Source organism: Carettochelys insculpta, chromosome 20 (genome assembly GCF_033958435.1).
Source record: "Carettochelys insculpta isolate YL-2023 chromosome 20, ASM3395843v1, whole genome shotgun sequence".
NCBI lineage: Eukaryota > Metazoa > Chordata > Testudines > Carettochelyidae > Carettochelys > Carettochelys insculpta.
In genome coordinates this window covers 16,582-39,590 of record NC_134156.1, presented here as the reverse complement: position 1 = coordinate 39,590, position 23,009 = coordinate 16,582, and the positions used below count along the sequence as shown (strand labels likewise).

Sequence of the window (23,009 nt, the reverse complement as noted above, 5' to 3'; positions counted from 1 at the left end):
AGTCCTGGTCCCAGCTGGCTACTCTTACTGGTGCAGTCACCCCCACTGTGGTTACTCTGCACTATAGCTGTCCCCAGTGCCCAATGCCCCCAGTATCTCACTCCCTTTCTGTGTTATGGAAAACAATCCCACAACAGTAAGAGATAGGACCACCAAATTTGGCGTGCAGCTTCCTCTTATCCTAATTTAATGCAAGGTTTTATTGTGCCACCTTGCATGATCAAATCCTAAGTGCTCCCCAGAATTGTACACAAATCATGATGGTTGCACTCGTCAGTGCAAATTTTCAGCCTGGCTGCATGCACTTCTTACTGATTTGTGACTGTCAACGTCTTCACAGTAGAGCAGAAGCACATGCCTACAGCTGTCATTACAAATGCACAACTGGGTGTTTTGAAAATGGAACTATGATACTATTTATTGTTCTAGTTGTTGTTACACCCCCTTCTCCAACTCGGGGGCCTGTTTCTGTTCTGACTTGCTCCAATTCCACACCAATTTTTAGTACAGCTGTTTCTGATTTATACTAATTAAGCCGAAAGAAAAAATTTGACCCAAGCCATGCCACAACACGACACGACATTATGAATTGGCACCAATCTTTAAACAGCATTTTCAAAAGAAGGGGAAAAAAATACCTTTTGTTAGTGTTATAGGTCCAAAATAGTTGGCATCCATAATCTTTTTATCCAGTTCCAATGAGATACTTTGCACTGCTCCTTTCACTTTCATACTAGCATTATTGATCAGTATATCCACACATCCATAGCAATCCAGTATTTCCTTAGCTACATCTTGAATGCAGCTTATGTCTGAGAGATCCAGCAGTACAAGCTTTGGTGTAAAGGTCTTTTTTATTAATAAAAAGGAAATAATATTTTGTTAGTTCAGACACACCAACTTATATGAAAGAGGAACCTGTGTTTTCTTAGCATCATTTTGAGAGTGTTTTTCCTATATACCTACATTCACAGGAATCCACACTAGTCAATTTCTTGTTCTTGCCAGAGGTGAACGTAAGGTGGTGTGCCCTGGTGTTCTGCTCTCATAAAAGGTGGTTGGGGTGCTCTGTTGCAGGAGGAGACATTGTGCACTTACAGCTGGAGTTCTGGGGCCCTCCTGAAGACTGCTGTGGCTAAGCAGCAGGCAGGAAAAAGAAGCTGGCTGGTAGCATATCCCACATTAGTCCAGGACTGCATCAGTCCTGAGTCCCTTCCCACCTCGCGGAGTGCCTCTTAGGGAAGACAGGAAGGGGGCTGAGGCCTCACCCATTCCTACCAATGTTGCTTGTTGTTTGCAGTTCCCCTTCTATCACTGTCTTGGATTAAGAGGAAAATTCACAACATGCCTGCATTCTTCTTCTTCCTCTGCAAGTCTGGGGATTACTCAGGTGACCATCCGTCCCATTTTGGGCAGGACAGCCCTGTATTTTGGGTGCCAGGAAGGTGTACTGATTTATTTTTAAAAATGGGCTAATTACTCTGTATTGGGCCCCCTGCTGGCACACAGGAGCAGCTGCTGGCTAGATGTTATCCCCCTTTAATTTTTGTTTAGTTCTGTATCAGATACTACATTATCTTGCACAGTGTCAGCCTCAGGCAAAAAGATTTATACATACTAGAGTCGTCACATTTTTTTAAAAAATTTGGTACTGGTTGAACCTCTCTAATACAGAACTCTCTCATCTGGAAACATACGTAATCCAGCATGATTTTAGTTAGCCTGGACAACCCCTTATCATGAGTGTGGCCGAGTTTCCCATGGTCCTATAAAGCCTGTTTACAGCCATCTGGCCTGGCTCTGTGTTTTTGCTGTTATTTAGCCCTAAATGTCTTCTAGGAGACCAGTAAGCAGTGGCATTGTTAATAATGTCCTGGGTAATATTGACCTCCCAAGATCCAGCAAATTCTCTCCTTCAGCACTGATCAGATCCTGAGGGTGCCAGAAAAGAGAGGTTCAACCTGTACAATCTTAGCTGTCTTTGAGTCTGTTGGAACTTCTCTCCTGCCCCCTGCCCCAAGGACAATTTAAGTGAAAGAGGAGGAGGAGGGGACAGAGGGAGAAGGAAGGAACAAGCGTGGTAAAAAATCTATAATCTGGAGGATAGAACATTCATCCAGGAAGTGAGCGTCCCAAAATTCAGTTCTCCTGACCCACTGACTCCAATTATTTAGCTGTAAAACAAGAATTTCATCAGGTACCAGATTGGGCTCTGCACATGACTTATGTGGCTAAAGGCTTTTCTTTTAAATCAGTGCAAGGCACAAAGCTCTGCATACAAAGAAGATGTATTCAGCTATTCCTTATTCACATCACTGCAGCATTTGCTCCTCAAAAGACATGCCCAGTACCCAGGGGAGTTTACAGTGTAAGAGTGCCATTCTGCAACCCTTGAAGTCACCCCCTCTTACTCAAGGAATTACTTGTGCAACAATTCAGGTGCTTAAGAGCTGAAGGACTGATATTAAATTCTCTCTCTCTCTCTCTCTCTCTCTCTCTCTCTCACACACACACACACACACACACACACACACACACACACACACACACACACACACACACACACACACACACACACACACACACACACACACAGAGAGAGAGAGAGAGAGAGAGAGAGAGAGAGGGGACCTCAAGAGGTCATCATGTCCAGTCCCCCGCCTTCTTGGCAGGACCAAGCACCATCCCTGGCCATTTTTTAAAATCTATTTGCCCCAGACCCCTAAATGGCCTCCTCAAAGATTGAGCTCTGTAGCCAGACAGCCAGCCCCCTCTCAGACCAGCATTGCTGGGAACACAAGGGAGCCAAAACAACAGGGCACTTAACATAAATTCCAGCACAGCCTTTGAAGCTGTGAGAAGCACAGGTGTGCTGCTACAGTGTGCCTCTGGGAACATATGCAACGATTAGGCTCACAGCAGACAGAGAAGCTGTGACAGACATGGCTCTTAGCCCCGACTAAATAACGTGATGCACACACACCAACATCCTAGGTGGGAAAATATTTACCCTAATAAAAGGAATGTCCAATAGTCGAAACTTATTGTTTCTCTCCCTTGCAAGTGTAAACTACTCTTGTGAGAGCTGGCGTCGCCCAGACAGACCAGCCCCAATTTGGCATAATAAAGGACTACAGAGGTATAAGTATGGGACCTACAGCACCATGATTTTTGAGTGCTTTTCACTATCTATCTGCTGGTCAGATAAGTGACAGCCTCCCAAGGCTTCTGCAGCTAAAAGGGTCCCTAAGCCTTGTCCCTTATTCGTCTTTCCGCGGAATTGAGTGACCGATCCTGGCTTGGCACCGCTGGAATCGAGAGATGCAAGGAGGGTAAGAAGCACCCACACCTGATCTCCTATCTTTAGTGTACACATATTTTGAAATAGAGCTCTATACTTTGTTTTCTTTCTTTGGGATAGTGGCTTCAGTTTTGTAACTTGTTTGTGTGTGTAACATCTATACATTTAAATAAGTAGGCACTAGCAATTTTGTAACCACATGATTAGAATCTAGGTTAATAAATTTTGGTAACCGTTTGTGCATAAGCCTGACTTGTTTCTCTGGTTTACTGTAAAGCAGCCAACACAATTAAAGAACCTCAGCCATTTTGGCTATAAAGCCTGGCCATTAGGTGAGAGTACTAAGAGCCTAGCGTTGAGTTGTGCCGCCTCCACGGGGCAAACTCTTGGGGCGCCTGTCAGTCAATCCTGACTGCCTACTGCGAAGGGGCTCTGAGCTCTAGCAGTTAAAGTCACGGGTGTGGAAGGGCTCTTAGTGCTGCCATTGGGGCACCTGTCAGTCAGTGTTGACTGCCCACTGCGAAGGGGCTCTGAGCTCTAGCAGTTAAAGTCACGGGTGTTTAGGACCTTGGGGCATCCGTCAGCCTAGCCCAGGCTGCCCGCCGCGAAGGGACAGTGCGTCCTAGTGGTTAAAGTCACGGATGGTATAAAATGGGCATAGCTGGCACCTCACCAAACATCCTTGGCCATCGGCTAACAAGCTCATAAGCCAGGGTTTACAAGGACCGTGACATGAAATAGCATTATAGCACCAGGCAGGATGGGAATAAGAGTGAGATCTTCAGTCTCAAGAGAGCTTGTGGACTTTTGGCACTTGTGGAAATCAAGCTGCATATAGTTGAGATCTATATATGACTTTAGGAAAGTACGTGGCACTGGGGTTTAACTTTGTGCAAGACAAACATTCTAACCACCACCACGCTGTCCTGTCAGTCCTTGCTGTAGGTTGCTTTGATATACATTGTTGCACACTTACACTACTGAAACTTTGAGGAACATAATGTACAAATTCCTCACTTAAGTCGCTATATCATTTAGAAACTGGAAAATTAGCATATCCTCCCAGCATGTTCTGTGTTCAGTTGCATACTGCACATAGGATAAAAATTGTCACAAAAAGTACATTGGTGTAGAATCATTTCTTTACATGTTGCTTGAAATGCTTTAAATGTCTGGTACAGTAAGTGAGTGATACATTAGGGTTTAAATGGTCACTTAGGGAAAATGTACGCTCTTACAGTCCCTATCCCCCTCTATTTACATTATTTCTTGTGTGGGGAAAATTCCTCATTATGTCTTTTTGCTTTAAGTCACAACTTTACAGTCTCTATCCCTGATGTATATTGAAGGCCCTCTATTCTTATGTATGTGAAAACTCTGCAAAGTACAACGTCATTAAGATGTTCCCTCTAAATGAGTACTATTTGTCAAGTCACAGAGCAAGGAAGAGGACATACTTACCATGCTGGGGTCTGCCACGCTGATTAACGCATTATATAAAGCTTCTAACTTCTCCCATGTCTTGCCACACAATACTAGCCTAGCTCCTCCAGAGTGAAAAACACGAGAGCATTCTGGAAAATAAATGTGTTAAGGGGAACATAACAAATGATTGTTCTACTGTTGATGAAATTGAATGTATTTCCACAGTTCATAAATTATGTAAAAAGTGAACAAAACTCCTGCCTTGTGCACACAATGCACATGAACAATAAGTACAAAACAGATTAACATCTCGTACCATATATAAAGCTGGCAGAATGGTGCTGGGAACAGGTCTGGTGACACTCAGGACAGATATATAAACCTCACAGGAGAAATGGTAGCTCATTCTGCTCAACATCTGTCCAGCACTTGGATTTCCCCTTTGCCAGATAGGGACAACAGACTTCCCAAGCCTTAGCTTGCTCTGGCTATGCTCTTGCTTCAGCCCTGTTCCTAGTCCTGCTCCAGCTTTGCTCTCACTTTGGCTTCAGTCCACCCCAGTCTGGACTACTCATTCTGAGTCTGACCCTCTTACCCCTATCTTTGGGCATGATTGTTACAGCTGTAACTACTAAGCATGACTATCTCCATAATAGTTTCCGACAGTTTGAACAGACTGACCCCAGTCAAACTCATTTGTCAAGATGGATCTCCTGTTTCTACTGGTGCCCTCTACAATCAAAGCGAAATCTCCAGTACCCTTGATGGCAGGTAATACAAAGGTGATGGATCATCCCTGAATTAAAATCTAATTACATCACTTGCACTGATAAGTCAGCTCCTCCATGAAACCTCTAGGGGTTCCATGCCAGTCCCAAGCCTGAATAAAAGGAGTAGGGAGAGTGTCAATGTGCTGATCGTAAAACAATACAAATGAAATCTGATGCCAGTATGACTAGCTGATAGAAGATGCCAGCTCAGATGTCACCTGGATAAACAAGGTCCTTGATACCAATTGAGTGATCAGAGTTTGGTCGATAAGTTGGCCACTGAAAGAAAATTACAACTAATGTATATACTATCAATTGGAATGTCTGAACCCTGTGGGTAACTGGAAAGTTAGAGCTGCTTCAAAGGAGATGTACAGATACTGATGTGATTTACTGTGACTGGCAGAGATGTGTTGGACAGCATCAGGAGAGATGTGCGATTGCCAAGTCATTTGGTCAGAGAACTAAACGAAGCATCAGGCAGGACCCAGACTCCTTCTTAGCAGAAGAGATAGAGGAGCATTGCTAGGATACAAACTAGTGAGCATGAGAATGATTAGTAGCAAGATTTGAAGCAAAAGCATTCAACATCTCAGTTGTTCGGGTGTATGTACCCACATCAGATAGCATGGAGGAAAAGATTGAGCCATTCTATGAAGACTTGACAAAGACACTGCAGGAGATACCAAAGAGAGATGTGTTGATCGTAGGAGGAGATTGGAATGCAAAGGTTGGAACAGATAATGAAAGTTGGGAGAGAGTCATGGGAAGGTTTAGGTGTGGAGAAAGAAACAAACAAGGTCAGAAACTACTACAGTTTGCTATGGAGCACAAGAAGATGATCTGCAACACGAGATTCCAACAAAAAGGACTGTAGGAAGTGGATATGGTGATCAAACAATGGGAAGTCCAAGAACATGACAGATATGATTTTGATAAGAAGATGACCGACATCAGTACAGCAGTGCGGAATTTTCCAAGGAGTGGATATGGACTTGGACCACAGTCTAGCAATTGTGACTATCAAAGTGAAACTCAAGAGAAAGTATAAGACACTTGCAAGAAATGAAGAGATGTGGTGAGGCAAGGCGAAGAAATAGGGAATGTGTACAGAGCAGCGCCTGAAGAGATCAGGAACGTGGACACAGAGAAAGAACTAAATAAGAGTCAAAGGGATAGCCATCGCAATAGAGGCAATTGAGCCGACAGTTCTGGAAGAAGAGAAGATCAATAAGAAGTGGATTATGCAGCAAATACTGAAGTTGGTCTAAGAGAGTGATGAAGATAAGAAGGGAGGGTGGAACAGCAATACACAGTGAAACACAACAAGGTAAGAAAAGTGGCTAGAATGGATAAGGTGAAATGGTTAGAGGAGCAATGTTAAGATATACAGAGACATTACGGTGAGTGTAAGACCAGACTGGTGTATAAGGTGATCAGGAATATTAATATGAAGTGGTAGCTGAAGCAGATGGCAATCAAAGATGATCAACAAGGTGCTCATGAACAAGGAGAAGGTTGTGCAGCGATGGACAAGATATTGCACCGATCTTACAAAAGAACAGTTGGACCAGAGTGTCTCAGAGAGATTGATCAAAGAACTGAAGGTGATATCACCTCCAAGCATTGAGAGTGAGACTGATATTTTGAAGGAGGAAGTAGAAGGAGCAGTGAAATGACTAAAGAACAGCAAGAGCCCTGGAAATAAGATCACAGGCGAGATGATTGAATATGGTGGAGAAAGTATGACGCAAGAAATACACCAACTATGTAACACAGAGTGCAAAGAAGGGCAGGCACCAAAAGGAATGGACAAGATCTGTGCTAGTGACAATACACAAGAAAAGAAGCATGTTGGATTGCAAGAATTAGAGAACAAATACCCTTATAAGTCATCTAGGCAAAGTATGATGATGATACTAACAGAGAGACCATCTAGTGGATTAGCAGGCAGGATTCAGGAAAGATAGAAGTACCATATAGCAGATAGTGCCACTAAGACCGATAGCTGAGAAAGCTTGACGAAAGAACAAGAACATCTACTACTGCTTTATCAGTTTTCAAAAAGGCATTTACCTATCATATAACTGGAAAGGACCTTGAGAGGTCATAGAGTCCGGTCCCTCTCCGCAGGACCAAGCACCATCCCCGATTGATTTGAAAAAAAAAAAAAAACCTATTTGCCCCAGACCTCTAAAAGGCCTCCTCAAGGACTGAACTCACAATCCTGGCTTTACAAGGCCAATGCTCAAACCACTGAGATTGACTGACAGAAAAGACCAGAAAGTGACTTGGGCAGTGTTGGAATTGTCTGGAGTGGATAGCAGACTGATACAGTTGCTGAAGGATATCAACAACAATGTGGAGGCAGCTGTGAGATCATGCAGAGTTGGGAAGTTGGTTTAGAACACATAGAGGTACAAGACAAGGAGATCTGATATCTCCAAGTATCTTCATCATGCACCTAGAGAGAGTGATTGATTGATAAGATCAAGGAAGAGGTAGAAGGGAATATTGGTGCACAGGATGAGAATTAACAACCTGAGGTTCACAGATGCAGTTGTTGAGGAAGATGAATAAAAGCTACTGAGAACAGTGCAGATGTTAAATAAGGAAGGGAAGTAGTACAGACTGATTATGTATATCGATGAAATGAAGACAATGATATTTGGAGACAATGAAATATGAAGGAAGATCAGTGTAGATGGGACCAAACTAGAGAATATAGAGAAGTTCACCTGTCTGGGGAGCAACATGACATATGATCTAGATTGTAAGAAGGAAATAGCGACTAGAATAGGGGAAGCAAGAGCAACTTTGAAGATGACAGATAAGATTTGAAAATGCAAAGTGATTATCTTCGGAACAAAGATGAGCCTCTTGAAGATGTGTGTATTCAGCAGCATGTTGTACAGATGTGAGAGAGACATCAGTGATAACGAAAGATTCTAAGAGAAGGCTATTGGAATTTGAGAGGAGTCATTATAGAAAGATCCTGAGAATAGAATTGATGTAGAAGGTCATCAATGAGGAATTATATAGGCATATATAGCCAAAAGAGACCCTACTGCAGAAGGTTACACAATGGAAGTTACAGCTATTTTGGGTGTATCTGCAGTATGAACGATTAACAAAAACTCAAGATCCTGGTATTTGGCATAATGGATGGTTTGAATAGCAGAGGCAGACCCCACAGAGAATGGGTGGATGATATAGTAGACTGGTGCGGAGCTAACCTACAGAAACGAAGACACTCCACACTGGACAGGGAGAAATGGCAGGAAATAGTGAGGGAGGCATCGAACACCAATGGGCACTGAGCCTATGGCTGTTGATAATGATCACTGATGAGTCATTCCTGTGCTATGCTTCAGCCACTCTAGAAGCCAAGGATTGGTCCAATAACTGTCAGGGCAGTTATCTGAACACCACAGGAGGAAAAGTAGTTCAGTCTATTTAAACAAAAAGCAGTCAAGTAGCACTTTAAAGGCTAGCAAAATACTTTATTAGGTGAGCTTTCGTGGGACAGACCCACTTCTTCAGACCATAGCCAGACCAGAACAGACTCAATATTTAAGACACAATATTTAAATATTGAGTCTGTTCTGGTCTGGCTAGGGTCTGAAGAAGTGGGTCTGTCCCACGAAAGCTCACCTAATAAAGTATTTTGCTAGTCTTTAAAGTGCTACTTGACTGCTTTTTGTTTTGATAGTGTATAGACTAGCACGGCTTCCTCTTTGTTACTACTCAGTCTATTTAGTATATTTCAGGACTTGGAACTCTCCCCAGTCAGTTAGTAGTAACAAATCCCCAAGTCTTAGCCTGCTCCAGCCTTGTTTGTTCTGAAGCTCAGTCCTGCTTCAGGCTGGCTGTCTTCCAGGCTCACTTCTACCCTGCTCTGGACACCTGCTTCTGGCTCTGATCGCTTGATTCTGACCTCTAGGCTTAACTGCCATGACTCTGACTACTTGGCATGACTGACCAGTGTAGGCATAGTAACTAGGCCAGACCATCCCTATCATGGTTTCTGCCATTTCCAGACATTTGGATTGCTTGGTAGTGCACTGGGAAAGGACTACAGCCATCCCTGCCTTTTATTCCATGTGTGTTTGGAATGTAAAGCCTGCTGTGAACTGTAACTAAAATGAAATCTCATTGCTGAGGAGAGACCTGGTAATAAGTAACACACAATCAACTTCCTGAAAATGGCTACCTAATTAGAAGGGAAGTCTACATCCTTTAAAGATTTGCACAGAATTACATTGTGTCCTTCTGTTGTAATAAGTTCTAGCCAAGATTATGGTTAAATATCTTTGAAACTGAACAAGTTAATGTTAACGAATCCTGCAAAACACTGTCTATGTGACTACCATAGTCATTGGTTTCATGCTGCCTTCCACGTTCTAGTACACAGAGATAAGACCAAGCGTGCAAACTTCTTGAAGAGCACTCAATCTACAACGGCTGTCACAAATACAGGAATTCATCTGATGTAGTTAGGAGTCAGATGTTGGGGCTATCAACATTCAACAGGAAATAAGTTAAAGGATTTGACTGCTATAAATCCATGGGAAAGGAGAAGTTTGTGAATTGGCATGTAAGTAATTGGCCAAATTGTCTTGTGTTCTGTCTTTGGACTGTATTTCCTCTATTGAGTTAGCAACACCTGAGTTGATAAACAATTGGCACAACTATTTGACTCTTAGTCGAGAATCTAAACAAATCATCTCCCCAACATAATTGAGTATAAATGTTTTTTTTCTAGTATGAGTTGATTCTGAAAAATGGAAGTAGGTATATTGACCAATCTACTTTGTTAGGCAAATCTTATTCCAATACTGCTTTTGTCTTCTCATATCCATTACTGTTAAGCCGCCATTAAGGATTTCTAATATAACTCTGTAAAAATCTAAGTTCAACTCTGAGGTCCAAACATCTCCCATTTACTTTAGAAACAAATGGAAAGAAAATAAGAAGTGTAAAACTGATTCTTACAAACCAACCAAAAAAGTTTAGAAGGCCTTTTCTTGAAATATGAGCATGTATGAAAAAGAGCAGCAGCTGTCCTATCCCCAGAGTGGATGGAAATGTCTCAGCCCTTCTATGCTGATGGGAGTGGTGAGGTGGATGAAGTAGGTTTTTTAAATGAAATAAAAGGTTTAATATAGTGTTTTCTTAAGTTATCAACAAACCCTTAAAAGGAACATAAATTAATATACTGCTAGCTTTTTTAATTAATAGAGATTAAAATATAAATAAAACAGTATGAGTGCAGTGTGGTATGTCTAGAGCAACTAATCAATGCCAATGTGAATCTAAAAAATGAACAGCTTATGCCTACTTTATGTGGCTATTTAGCATGAATTTAGCTAGCAGTTCCACTTAGCCACTGTGGTCTTACTGTCTATTGCAGCACACACAGATGTACCTGTTCCTTTGCAAAGCTATTCACTTAGACACCAAACATGCCAACCTGATTATTGAAGGCCATGGGACTCCTTATGCTTAAAGTTAAGCATGCATATAAAAATGTTTGCATGATCAATGCCTGAAGGAAATTAAGTGGTATAGAACTTGTGGGTTGTATAAGTCATCTATTTAAAATGACATGCTACCACTTGCACATGTAATTCAATTTCACAGTGACAGCATGCTAAAAATAACTCCATTTTCCTCTCAAACTTCTTAATCAACTGAAATAAATATATACATTAAAAATATAGTCCATCTAACTCAGCAGCAGTTCTACTGAGAAACAAATGTGCACATTCCAAAATTTAGTACTTGTTTCTATTTATATTTCCTGTCTCTCCATTTTGCAGGGGAACATATAATCCTATATAAAGTAACAAACACATAAGGTCATCTGACGATGCTCATGCTAGATATAATGATTCATTCATTGTATGAAACCATGACAAAAGTTCCAAAACCCAGCAAACTTACCCTTGCCCAACCCAGAGATGGCATCAGTAATCACTACCACTTTGTTTTGCACAGCTGATTTTGACATTAGCTGAACAACTACTCGGTATATATATATAATTCCACTGATTCCAAAAAGGAGTAAAGGAAGAATCAGCACAGCAAGGACACCCATTTTTACCTGAAAGAAAATAGACCAGGTTGAAAATAAAACAGAATTGGGCTATTTTCAAGCTATCCTTTAAAATTAATTCTTGTCTCCTTTCATGTAAAAATCTCAGCAGAGTGTCTGGATTGCATTGTCTAGCAACAGTCTCAGCATGTCACCAGTTTCAATAGAAAACTTTGCTTGACAAACAATGGTACAGAGTGGACCTATTTTTAATTGGCTAGGTTTCATGTTCTTGCTCATTATTACACATTATAGTCAAAATCTTTCATCACTTTATTCATGACAGTTCTTCTGTAGAAGCAGAATTGCACAGATGCAAATACAACTTCAATTTAACCAAAGACATGCAAAATTATATTACATTAATCCCTGACACATGTTCCTACAGTAATAGAACTACATAGATGAAAGCATATCATTGCTAGCATCAGATAAATGGGAGAGTATGCATATATCACATAATACAGAATTATTGAGAAAAAGATAACTTACAATGGATATGAAGCCATCAAGAAACTAACGAGTAACTAATTTATTTTAGGATTTTAATCAAACTCTTTTAGCATTTCTGCAAAGCAGTCTACATGCTGAAGCTACTTCTCTTGAGGAGAACAGCTAACTATAGTTCCCAGCTGCCTAAGAGATATTTGCCAAAGTAAATATAGTCTCTACAACAGGATCCACATGCCTGACCTATTTAGTTTGATGGGACTGCAAGTCTTTTTAGAGCTCTTTGCACTGTCCTAATTCAACTACACAAAGTAGCTTCTGCATCTTGCCTTTATGATAAAATAGAAATATGTTCCTTAGGTCACTTTGTTGTTTGGTTTAGGGTTTAAACAAATGACATTTATGAAAATAATTTATACAAACCAAACAACACTGGTGTTTCTTTCTTCAAAAATTGGAGTAGAAAACATTTGTGTTTATTCAAGCTGAATATATATGGTAGCCAACTCTCCATATAATCGTTATCAACCTACATAGGAACTAACTCACAGCCTGTAAATGCAGGAGGAAAGGCATTGCACCCACTTAACGACAGAATTTGTAACCCCATGGATGTGAACAGGAAAATCACTGGTAACAGGCCTGAAGCTGAGTCCCTTCCTGCACCAATGACAGAGAAAATCACCTTTTCCTGTGCATGACTTGTTGCCCCTTATCTTTAGTAGAGGCAGTCAAAAGGCAGCTCCCAAACCAGGGTGCATATAAAGCAGCCTGGGAGAGGAATAGCTAATACTGGATATTCTCTCTACTGTACCTGAGCAAAAAGCCATCTGCAGATGGGGAAGTGTGTAGTCTCAGCAATGCTAATCTCCAAAGAAAGGTCTTGTGGCAGGGGTGACTGTAGGGGCATTATTGCCTGGCAAAAAGAAAACTGAATTTAAAATTGTTCTAATGGGCTGCTGCTAGAAAATTGTGATGGGCCAAAAGGCAATTTTGAAGCATTTTGGGGTAGTTTTTAGACTCTTGAAGGTGGTAGTGGCTGTTGAGTTGAGATGGCCTTTGGGAGCTGACTTGGAGTTCAGTTTTATGTGGCTGAAGACTTCACACACCAGTAATGAGCTTAGTATATAGTCATGGCTCCTGCCTGGCTTTTTCTGGTGTGCCTACAGACAAATTGTCCATTAGACCTGGCCAAAGTTGAAGCTGTCAGAAGTAGAGCTGAGCAGCCTGGATATTCTTCTAAAGCAATGGTTCTCAAACTTTTTGGTCCCTGGCCCACTCCACCCCACTCAGTGGATGAGCAAAGATAGGCAGATGAGGCTTTCTTGGACACTATAGAACAGTCCCACCTCCATTCAGACAGCACCTGTGTTGCTGTGGAGGGTGGAAGATCCAAGGAAGGAAAACATTTCTGTGGAGCAGAGGGAAACCCTCCCATATTTGGGACCCTCCTTCTAGAACATGTTGTGGTATCCTCTCGCACTGAGACTCTCTCTCCTGGGGAGAGACATCCAGTCCTTAGGAAAAGGTAGGAGTTAGTAATGGGGGCACATAGACAGCTGGGTTTGTGATGACCGGGAGAATGGCATGGTGACTTGCCTGCCTGCCTGGTTCAAATATTGTGGATTTCTCAAGATATCTAGATAGACTTCTGTGTAGTGCAGGGGAGGAGCTGGTGGTTGTGGTACATGCCAGTTGCATAGGGAAGGGCAGGAGAGACATTCCGGAGGCCAAATTTGGCTGCTTTCGGAAGAGACTGAAATCCAGGGCTTTTATGGCAGCATTCTCTGAAATGCTTCCAGTTTCACGTGCAGAGGCAGGCAGAATTCTAGCATCTCAGTACTAGGATCCCCTTTTTAGTTCTAGTCCTACCATGGTAATTAGAGGGAGTGGCTATGCCAAGTGGTGTGTCAGATGTGAAAAGAAGTTATGTGACATTGCTGAATGAAATGCTAACTGGTTTGTTTTTTTCCCCATTGTGTGGTCTTTGGTAGCAAGTGAAAAGAAGGTAAGTGTCAGTCTCATCCTGTGACATGATGAAAAGGGTGAAAGCAGCCAGTCCACAGGCGTTATCACCACTGTCACTGAAGCATCTCGTTTGGACAGGGCTCTGCTCATGGCCCACTTTGTTTCAGGTAAGGGTGCCCCATTAGCTAGGGCTGGGGTTGTAGCAGCAGTGGTTACGAGGGAGAAGGCCATCATTTCCAAGTACTGTTCACTTCTCTGGGCACAAGTGGAGTATGCTCCTCAGCAGATAGATGGATGTAGGAGGATGACTCCAATTGGTGAGTTGCTTGTATTCTTCCCATATCTTTCTCTCCCTGTGTTTTTTGGAATGCTGGCCAAAATAATATCTATTGCATGATCGCTCTCATTTACTTTTGCTTGTGCTGTCTCCTACAGGACATGGGTGGGTATTCTACATAAGCCTTGGCCTTCAAGGATGCACAAGAACTATGGGGGAAAATAGGAAGAGATGTAATTGTGCAAGGTAGGGGATGTGAGAGCGGACCTCTGTCATTGTGGAATCAGTCTCTGTTCATGGAGTGGGGCTGATATGAATGGGAGAAGGAGGCAGGGATGGAAAACCAGATTTCTCACAGCAAAGGGCTTTAGTGCAGGGATGGTTCATACTAGGTTTTCTCTGCTGCACTTGGAGAGGTATCATACAGGAGCCACAGCCAGAGGAGAAGCTGGTAGAAGTAGACCTGAGCAGCCTGGACATCATTCTAATGAGATGTGAACAATTCCATAGCATTCCGCCTTCTTCATAACTGGCTGTGAGTAAGTGATCCAATTTTTGAATGCCTAACCTTAACTCACTGTAGGTTTCTTCACATGCTATGATTTTCCTGTTTTGGGCTTGGGGTCCTTTTGGAATTGAGTCTGGGAAAGGGACTGTTTCTCATGTAGGTGCAAGGAGCTTTTCTAATCACAGCCCTACAGTACTAATGGGAGGAGAACTGCTGATTTGGGAGATCTGCTATGTGGATGAGGTTATGCAACCTTTGTGACAGAGAAGCAAACTGATTTGTTATTCCCCTTTGTGCTGTGTTCATAACCAAGAAAAAAGAAGTCAAACTTTCAGTCTCCTCTCATCCTGTGAAAGAAAGTGAGAGCAGCAAGTTTGCAAGCATTACTGATGTGAGGCATGAGTTATGCAGCTGGGGGAGTACAACAGCTAGGACTGGGTTTGTAAGCAGAGCTTCCCAACTAGCAGCAGTGGTTACAAGGCCACCATTTTCAGGGACTGCTTGTTTCTCTGGGCAGAGGCAGAGTGTTCTACCATGTGTCTTGCTCTCTCTTGTCTTGTCCCTTTTCCAGTGTGTTGGTCAACACAATGTCTTTGTCTTTCTCTCTTCTTGTGTCATTTTCTACTAGACACAGGCTGACTTTCTAGGTGGTGTTCCACAAGGAAGATCTCAGGAACCATGTGGAGTAGAAGGATGCAAAAGTGGAGTCCTGTCATCATTGACTCAGTCTCTGTTCATTGTGTGGGGTCTATATGCATGGATAAGGGAGGCAGGGATGGAAGCAAGATTTCCCACAGCAATAGAACTTAGTGTAGTGATGGATCATGCTGAGGTTTTTCTGATGCACTTGCAGAAGAATCATTCAAGAGCCCTGGCTAAAGAAGTTGGTTAATTGAACCCAAGTGGGCTGGACATTCTTCAAAGGAGGCATGAACAGTCCTCAGCTTTCTGCCTTCAGCATAACTGGCTGTGAGCAAGTGGTCACTCTTTTTTTGTTAACTGTAGTCAATGCGTGTTTTTTAACACGTTGTCAGCTTCCTGTTTTTAGACATAGGGCCCTGTGGAACGGAGTCAGGGAGGGGCCACAGTCTTCCGTGCAGAATGACCATTTTGGATGTAGGTGAAATGAGCTTTTTTCTAGCTGTAGTCCCAGACCAGTAATCGTAGTCAATGGCTGATGGTGGAGTTCTACAGTGTGTTAGTTACAGGAAGAGATAATGCAGCCTTGCTAACTGATATTTCCCACCCCCCTTTGTGCTGTGATTAGTAGCAAAGGAAAAGAGATCAAATGTCCAACCACTCCTGTGACATGATGGGAAGAGGTGAGAGCAGAAAGCCATCAAGAATTATTGATGTGAGGCAAGACCCATCCAGCTGGGAGAAGAGAACCGCCACTGACTGAGAAGTGCCTGGTTTTCAGAGGGCTCTGCTCAGTGCCTACCTGGCTTCAAGCAGCGAGGCCCCATTAGCCAGGGCCACATGTTATTTCTCTCTGTCCTTGCCTTTTTGTGCTGCCTCCTTCTACATGATATGGCAGACATTCTGGGTCTCATCACCACAGTGACGCCTTCAAAAGGGAGGGGTAGCTGTTAGTCTATCTGCAAAAACAACGAAATCCTGGGGCACCTTATAGACTAACAGATGTGTTGGAGCATAAGCTTTTTGCACAAAGACCCACTTTCATCTTTGCCCATGGAAGCTTATACTCAAATATATCTGTTAGCCTATATGGTGCCACAGGACTTCTCATTAGTTCTGCTGGATTGAGTACCAAGAGAAAAGGTGTCAACTGTCTGTATAGTCCCATCATGCCATGGAAGAAGAGCAAGTAGCCAGCCCATGAGAATTATCGGTGGGAACAGGGCTGCTGGTTTGGACAGGGTTTTGCTTGCTGCCTTCCTGGCTCCAATTACGGACACTGCATTATCTAAAGCTAAGGTTACAGGCAGAGCTTCTGGACCAGCAGCAGTGGCTGTAAGGGAGAAAAGGTCAGCATTTTCAGGGTCTGCTTATTTCTTTGGGCACAAGTGGAGTGTCCTCAGGTGATGGATAGATGTAGGGGGAATGCCTCCAGGTGGTGACTTGCTTGCCTTCCTCCTATGGGTTTCTCTCTCTGCTCTGGTGTGTTTATATAATATTTCTCTCTGCCCTTGCCTTTTTGTGCTGCCTCCTGCTATAGAATATGGGCAGACATTCTGGGTCTTATCCCCACAGGGAAGCTTTCAAAAGCCATGGGGCTGTAGGAATGGACATAAATCATGTGAAGGAGGAGATGTGAGAGCTGTCATTGTTTACTCAGTTTCTCTTCAGTAAGTGGGTCAGATATTGGTGGGAGAGGGAGGCAAGAAGGAAAGCAAAATTTCAAGTGTAGTGATAGTTCATGCTGGGCTTTATCTGCTGTGATTGCAGAAGTGTCATCTGGAATTCCATTCAGAGGAGAAGCTGGCAGAAACAATGGAGCAGTCTGGACATTATTTTAAGAAGGCTGAAGGTGAAGCCTGAGGTGCTGGACATAGTGCAAAATGTGATGCTCAGTTTTTCTGTTTGCCTCTCTTGTGCTGCATTTAGCTCCAAGGGGAGAGATGTGGATTGTACACCACAGTCACTGATGCCTTGCCCTGCTCCAGGTAGAGATGCCCCATTAGCTAGGACTGGGGTTTTATAAGCAGAGGCTCCCAACTAGCAGCAGTAGTTATGAGGGAGACAAAGTCACCATTTTCCATGACTGATCCTTTTGTGACAACAAGTGCAGTGTCCTTATCAGGAAAGAGATGGATCAAGTGGATGACTGCAGGTGGTGAGTTGCTTGTCTTGCTCTCATGTATTTCTTTCTCTCTTCTCTAGACCATTGGGCAACACAATCACATGCACGCTCTCTCTCCCCCTCCTTACCTCTGTGTTGTGTTCTCCTCCAGGACATACGCATTCCAGTAGGTGACTCCTGACAGTGATTTTTCTTGTCGTCTTATGTTTTTCTTTCTCTTTTATCCACTGTGGCAGCTTCTAGCTGATCAACATTGTCCAGCAGCCCCTGTGGCATCATGGGAGTTGTAGTGCCCACCTACCTCCATCTCCCTTCAGCCCCATAGTATTATGGGAGTGGGAGCAGAAGTGGCCCCCCCTTTACATTTCCCAGCAGCCACTGTGACCCCTGTCACTATGGGAGCTGTAGTGCTTCCCACCTCCATTTTCCAGCAGACCTTGCAGCCCTGAGGCAGCATGGGAGCTGAAGTCCTCTTACCGCCTCCATAACCCAGGAGCTCGTAGTGCCCCGGGGCACCATGGGAACTATAGTGCCCTCATGCCACCATCTCCCAGTAGCCTATGAGGCTCTGTGTATAAATAGTGCCTGGGCCCCACCTCAGAGACAGCTGCATTTCAGCACCCGGTGTAGGCTTCCTATATAAAGCTCAGAGAGGTAGCCAAGTTAGTCTGTACCTTCAAAAACAACAAGCAGTCTTCTGGCACCTTAAAGACTAACAGATATTTTGGAGTGTGAGCTTTCATTGGCAAAGACCTGCTCCTATTGGTGTTACTGGCGGGGGGGGGGCATAGAAGGATTTAAAGGGGGAGTCTCAGTCAAGGAGAGGGCCAGAGTTGACAACATTTCTGACTGAATCCCTCTTTAAATCTTCCTCTGAACAGACCGCCCCCACCCCCCTGCACTCGTGCATCTGAGGAAGCAGGTCTTTTCCTGTGAAAGCTTATGCTCTAAAATATGTTAGCCTATAAGGTGCCATGGGACTTATTGTTTATAAAAAGCTGGGGCCTAAAATAGCTTGAATTTTTGAGTTCCTTGGAAAAGTGAACGTGGTGGTGGTGGGAAACTGTAATATCTCCAGTAGTTGCTCACTTATCAAAATTAAACTTTGCTTATTCTCTTAAGAATCAAGCAGGTCTTGTGTATAAGGTAGATGCAAGGAATGTGCCAGCAGGAAATCAATGCTGCTGAAGGCTGGGAGGAATGTGTCTCCCAGAGATCATTTGCATGAGAATGCAAAGATGTGCATATATAATACCTTTCAAACAAAGCCTGATGGGTTGCAAGGAAGCCATGGGATTTTGTTACTGTAAACACATTGTTGTAAAAATCACAATTTATGCTAACACTCAGTATAAGAACTGTGAAATCTCCCCAATGCTCAGTCAGTGTGGAAGGCCAGGGCAGTCGTCATAAGCCTGTAAGACCTGGATTGCACAGGGCTCCCCTGGTCTAAAATACAGTAAACCAGGAGAAAGTGAGGGGTGAACTAGTGAGTGGAATGTACTTAAATGTGTTTAAAAGTTGAGTGTTCAATTATGAGCTTGGTTTTGTCAGTTGTTCTCGCTTGCTTAAAAATGGAGTGGCATAGTAGTGTTTGGTTTTCTTTTTAAAAAAAAGTACTTCAGTAGGTACTGAGAAGTTAAATCACAGGGTGGCAGCTGTGGTTGCTAAAAGCTCATATTACAGGGTTTTGTCTCAGGCCAGACTGACAGTGGGTAGACAGTGTGACTAGTGGATGGCTGGTAGAAGGAGCAGCAGATGGCCAGTAGAAGGATCTGTGGCTGGATGGATTGCATGATCACCTGGTGGTCAGCCAGGCAGCTCATAGGAGTAAGCCGAACACCGGACCAGCAAGAAGGTGGTCCTGCATCTGGTTCAGTGAGGGTGATATGTCAGGGCGTGCACGGACTGGACCAAGTTGTAAGTGGGGTGTTTGAAGGGGGGTACAAAGAAAGTTTGGATGTGTGGATTGGTTGTCTAAAGTGTTGGACTGATGAGCCTCAGAGGCAGAGGAGACTGCTCAATACATTTGAGCTGGGACAGTTACTTGAGAATTGGTTAGGAACTCTGGGTGTGGTATTACCCAAGTTTATGCCATATAATTTTTTCCCCACCTGTTCCCTTGAAAGTTTCTCTTCTACACTCAGACTCTGTGCTTGCATGTGGGGAAGCATTGCCTCTCTGAGGCACCCAAGGGTGTGTGAATTTCCCAGGCTACTGGGTGGGGGCTCAAGCTGGTTCTGTGTGAAATGGATGAAAAGGAACCCCTTGATGTTGAACCTGGCCCTGGTTGCTACCGATTTCCTTCTGGGCAGAAGGGTTGCATAGTTATCACACAAGTCCTGGTCCTGAATTTCTGAGGCTTCCCCCCCGCCCCCGACCCCTTTGGCCAAAGTAGAGCAGTTGACCCTGCTGCCCCAGAGTCCTGGCAACGAATTCATTTGCCACTAGCTGAGGAGCTAGAATCCACTCCCCTCTTTGGCATACAGTGGATGCCAGTTTCTGGGGTATCTGCCCAGGAGAAATTTGGGTACCATGCAGCTATTAGCAGAGCACCCCCCAACCAGCAGCGTGTGTTTCTATGGGTGATATGCATCCACACTTGCCTGAATGAACAGAACAAATTTTATTTGGCGTGTAGATGGGAAAAATTGGAGAAAATATAGCACCTCTCTGGAGGGCCACATCCTTCCCCAGATAATCAACCCCCCCCGCCCCAGGCAATCACACCCCAGCATGATCCACCTCCCAATGACATCCAGGGGCCAGTTTAGGCTATTGCACAGCGTATCTCCTATGGAACAGAACAACAAGAAGTCCTGTGGCACCTTATAGACTAATAGATATGTATTTGCTAGTCTATAAGATGCCACAGGACTTCTTGTTGTTATTAAAGATAGACTAAGACAACTGCCTCTCCATGGAACAGCAGTACCAACCTGTGGCCAGTCACAGTAATGTGCTCTCCCCTAAGGAGCAGTACCGACCCCTAGTGGCCAATACAAAAAAGCAGTCCTGTAGCACTTAAAAGACGAACAATATAATTTATTAGTAACAGAAAGGTAGCTGTGTTAGTCTGTACTCCAACAAAACGAAGCAGCAGAAATGTAGCACTTTAAAGACTAACAATGATTAATTCACTGATGAGCTTTTGTGGGACGGACCCGCTTCTTCCGATCAAATCAACATAATTTATTAGGTAACGAGCTTTTGTGGGGCAGACTCACTTCCTCAAATCTGGAAATAGTGCACTATTCCTATGCCTAGCAGCCAATCAGAGTAATACACAATATCGCTCCCAAGAAGCAGCAGTGACACAGTCAGTTGGTGTAATGCAGAGAGAGTATCAGCTTTTGTGGGTGAAGACTCGCCTTGTCAAAGTTAAAAGCTTATGCTCCAAAATATCTGTTAGTCTACAAGGTGCCTCAGGACTTCTTGTTTTTGAAGATACAGACTAACTCGGCTACCTCTCTTATACTTGCAGAGAGAGAGTTTCCCTTCCTGCAGCAGTAATACCGCATGGCCAGTAGGGGTTTTTCATGGAGAAACTAGTCAGAGTAATGCACTGACTGTTGGGAACAAAGAATCAAAATGTAACCAGGCTGCAGAAATCTTTCTGCAGATTCCAGTAAGATTGCTGCTTGAATTGTCAGGTTAGGAGCTACTTCCTCTTACGTGCATCTGATGAAGAGGGTCTTTGCCCATGAAAGCTTATGTTCCAATAAATCTGTTAATCTCTAATGTGCCACAGGACATCTAGGCTACGTCTACACGTGCACCCAACTTCGAAATAGCTTATTTCGATGTTGCGATTTCGATGAATAACGTCTACACGTCCTCCAGGGCTGGCAACGTCGATGTTCAACTTCGACGTTGCTCAGCCCAACATCGAAATAGGCACAGCGAGGGAACGTCTACACGCCAAAGTAGCACACATCGAAATAAGGGAGCCATGCACAGCTGCAGACAGGGTCACGGGGCGGACTCAACAGCAAGTCGCTCCCTTAAAGGGCCCCTCCCAGACACACTTTCATTAAACAGTGCAAGATACACAGAGCCAACAACTAGTTGCAGACCCTGTATATGCAGCACGGACCCCCAGCTGCAGCAGCAGCAGCCAGAAGCCCTGGGCTAAGGGCTGCTGCCCACGGTGACCACAGAGCCCCGCAAGGGCTGGAGAGAGTATCTCTCAACCCCCCAGCTGATGGCCGCCATGGAGGACCCCTCTATTTCGATGTTGCGGGACGCGGATCGTCTACACGTCCCTACTTCAATGTTGAACGTCGAAGTAGGGCGCTATTCCCATCCCCTCATGGGGTTAGCGACTTCGACGTCTCGCCGCCTAATGTCGATTTCAACTTCGAAATAGCGCCCAACACGTGTAGACGTGACGGGCGCTATTTCGAAGTTACTGCCGCTACTTCGAAGTAGCGTGCACGTGTAGACGCAGCTCTAGGGTGTGTGGGGTCTTTTTTGTGGAAAGACTAACACTGCTACCCCTCCCATACTTTCCACAGACCAGTGGCTGTTTTCATATCAGCTTAGGTGAAAGACTGATGGGCAGGGAGAGAGAGCTTGAGGGGTGTGTCTACACTTGCATTCCTATTTTGAAAGTGGCATGCAAATGAAGTAAAGCAAAAATGCAAATGAGGTATAAATTTGTATATTTGGTGCCTTATTTGCATATTCTACTTTCAAAAGAGCTTCTTTTGAAAGAAAAAAGCCAGTGCAGCTGCTGCTGTTTTGAACGTAAGCCCCATCTTTGAAAGAATCCTTCTTGCCATTAAAAACAAAGGGAAGAAGGAGTCTTTCAAAGATGATGGGTTTACTTTCAAAAGAGCAGTAGCTACACTGGCTTTCTTTTGAAAGAAGCTCTTTTGAAAGTTGAAGATGCAAATTTATATATAACTTGCATTTTCTATTTACCTCCTTTGCATACCTCTTTCAAAAGAGAAATGCAAGTGTAGATGCACCCCAGGTGTTTTTCTCTTATGCATTTAGAATAGGTAGCCATGTTCTTCTGAACTGCTTGCTTGCCTCCATCTTTAATCAACTCTTTCAGGCCCTGAGGCACCAGGGAAGTCAGAGAGCCTACTATTCTCTGTCTACCATCAGCCACTGAATTCCAGGGCACCATGGGAAGTACACATCTCATAGAGCTGGAAGGGACCTTGGGATGTCATGGAGTCCAGTCCCCTGCCCTCTTGGCTGGACCAAGCACCATTCCCCTGTCTTCCCCCCGCCCTCCCCTTTTTTTTTTTTTTTTTTTTTAAATACATCCATTTGCCCCAGATCCCTAAATGAGCACCTCAAGGATTGAGCTTGCAACCCTGGGTTTAGTAGGCTAATGCTCAGGCTACTGAGCTATCTGGATGTAGGGTGCTTCTATAAGCTACTGTGAGTACTGGGGCACCATTGTGGTGGAGGGAGAGAGTGTGTGCCTCAGCTT

General features: G+C 43.8%; 1 protein-coding gene across 1 annotated transcript in view; it reads right to left on the bottom strand.

Annotated features, from left to right (window-relative positions):
* The window catches only part of DHRS7C (dehydrogenase/reductase 7C), a 32,501-nt gene extending 20,284 nt beyond the window's left edge, over nucleotides 1-12,217 (bottom strand). The window contains exons 1-4 of the mRNA XM_075014764.1: nucleotides 12,086-12,217; nucleotides 11,443-11,602; nucleotides 4,763-4,875; nucleotides 639-849 (exon numbers count right to left, since the gene is read on the bottom strand). Coding sequence (XP_074870865.1) covers nucleotides 639-849; nucleotides 4,763-4,875; nucleotides 11,443-11,596 — 478 coding nt within the window. The 5' untranslated portion in view covers nucleotides 11,597-11,602; nucleotides 12,086-12,217. The remainder of the gene's footprint in view (nucleotides 1-638; nucleotides 850-4,762; nucleotides 4,876-11,442; nucleotides 11,603-12,085) is intronic.
* Between the last annotated feature and the right edge of the window lie 10,792 nt (nucleotides 12,218-23,009).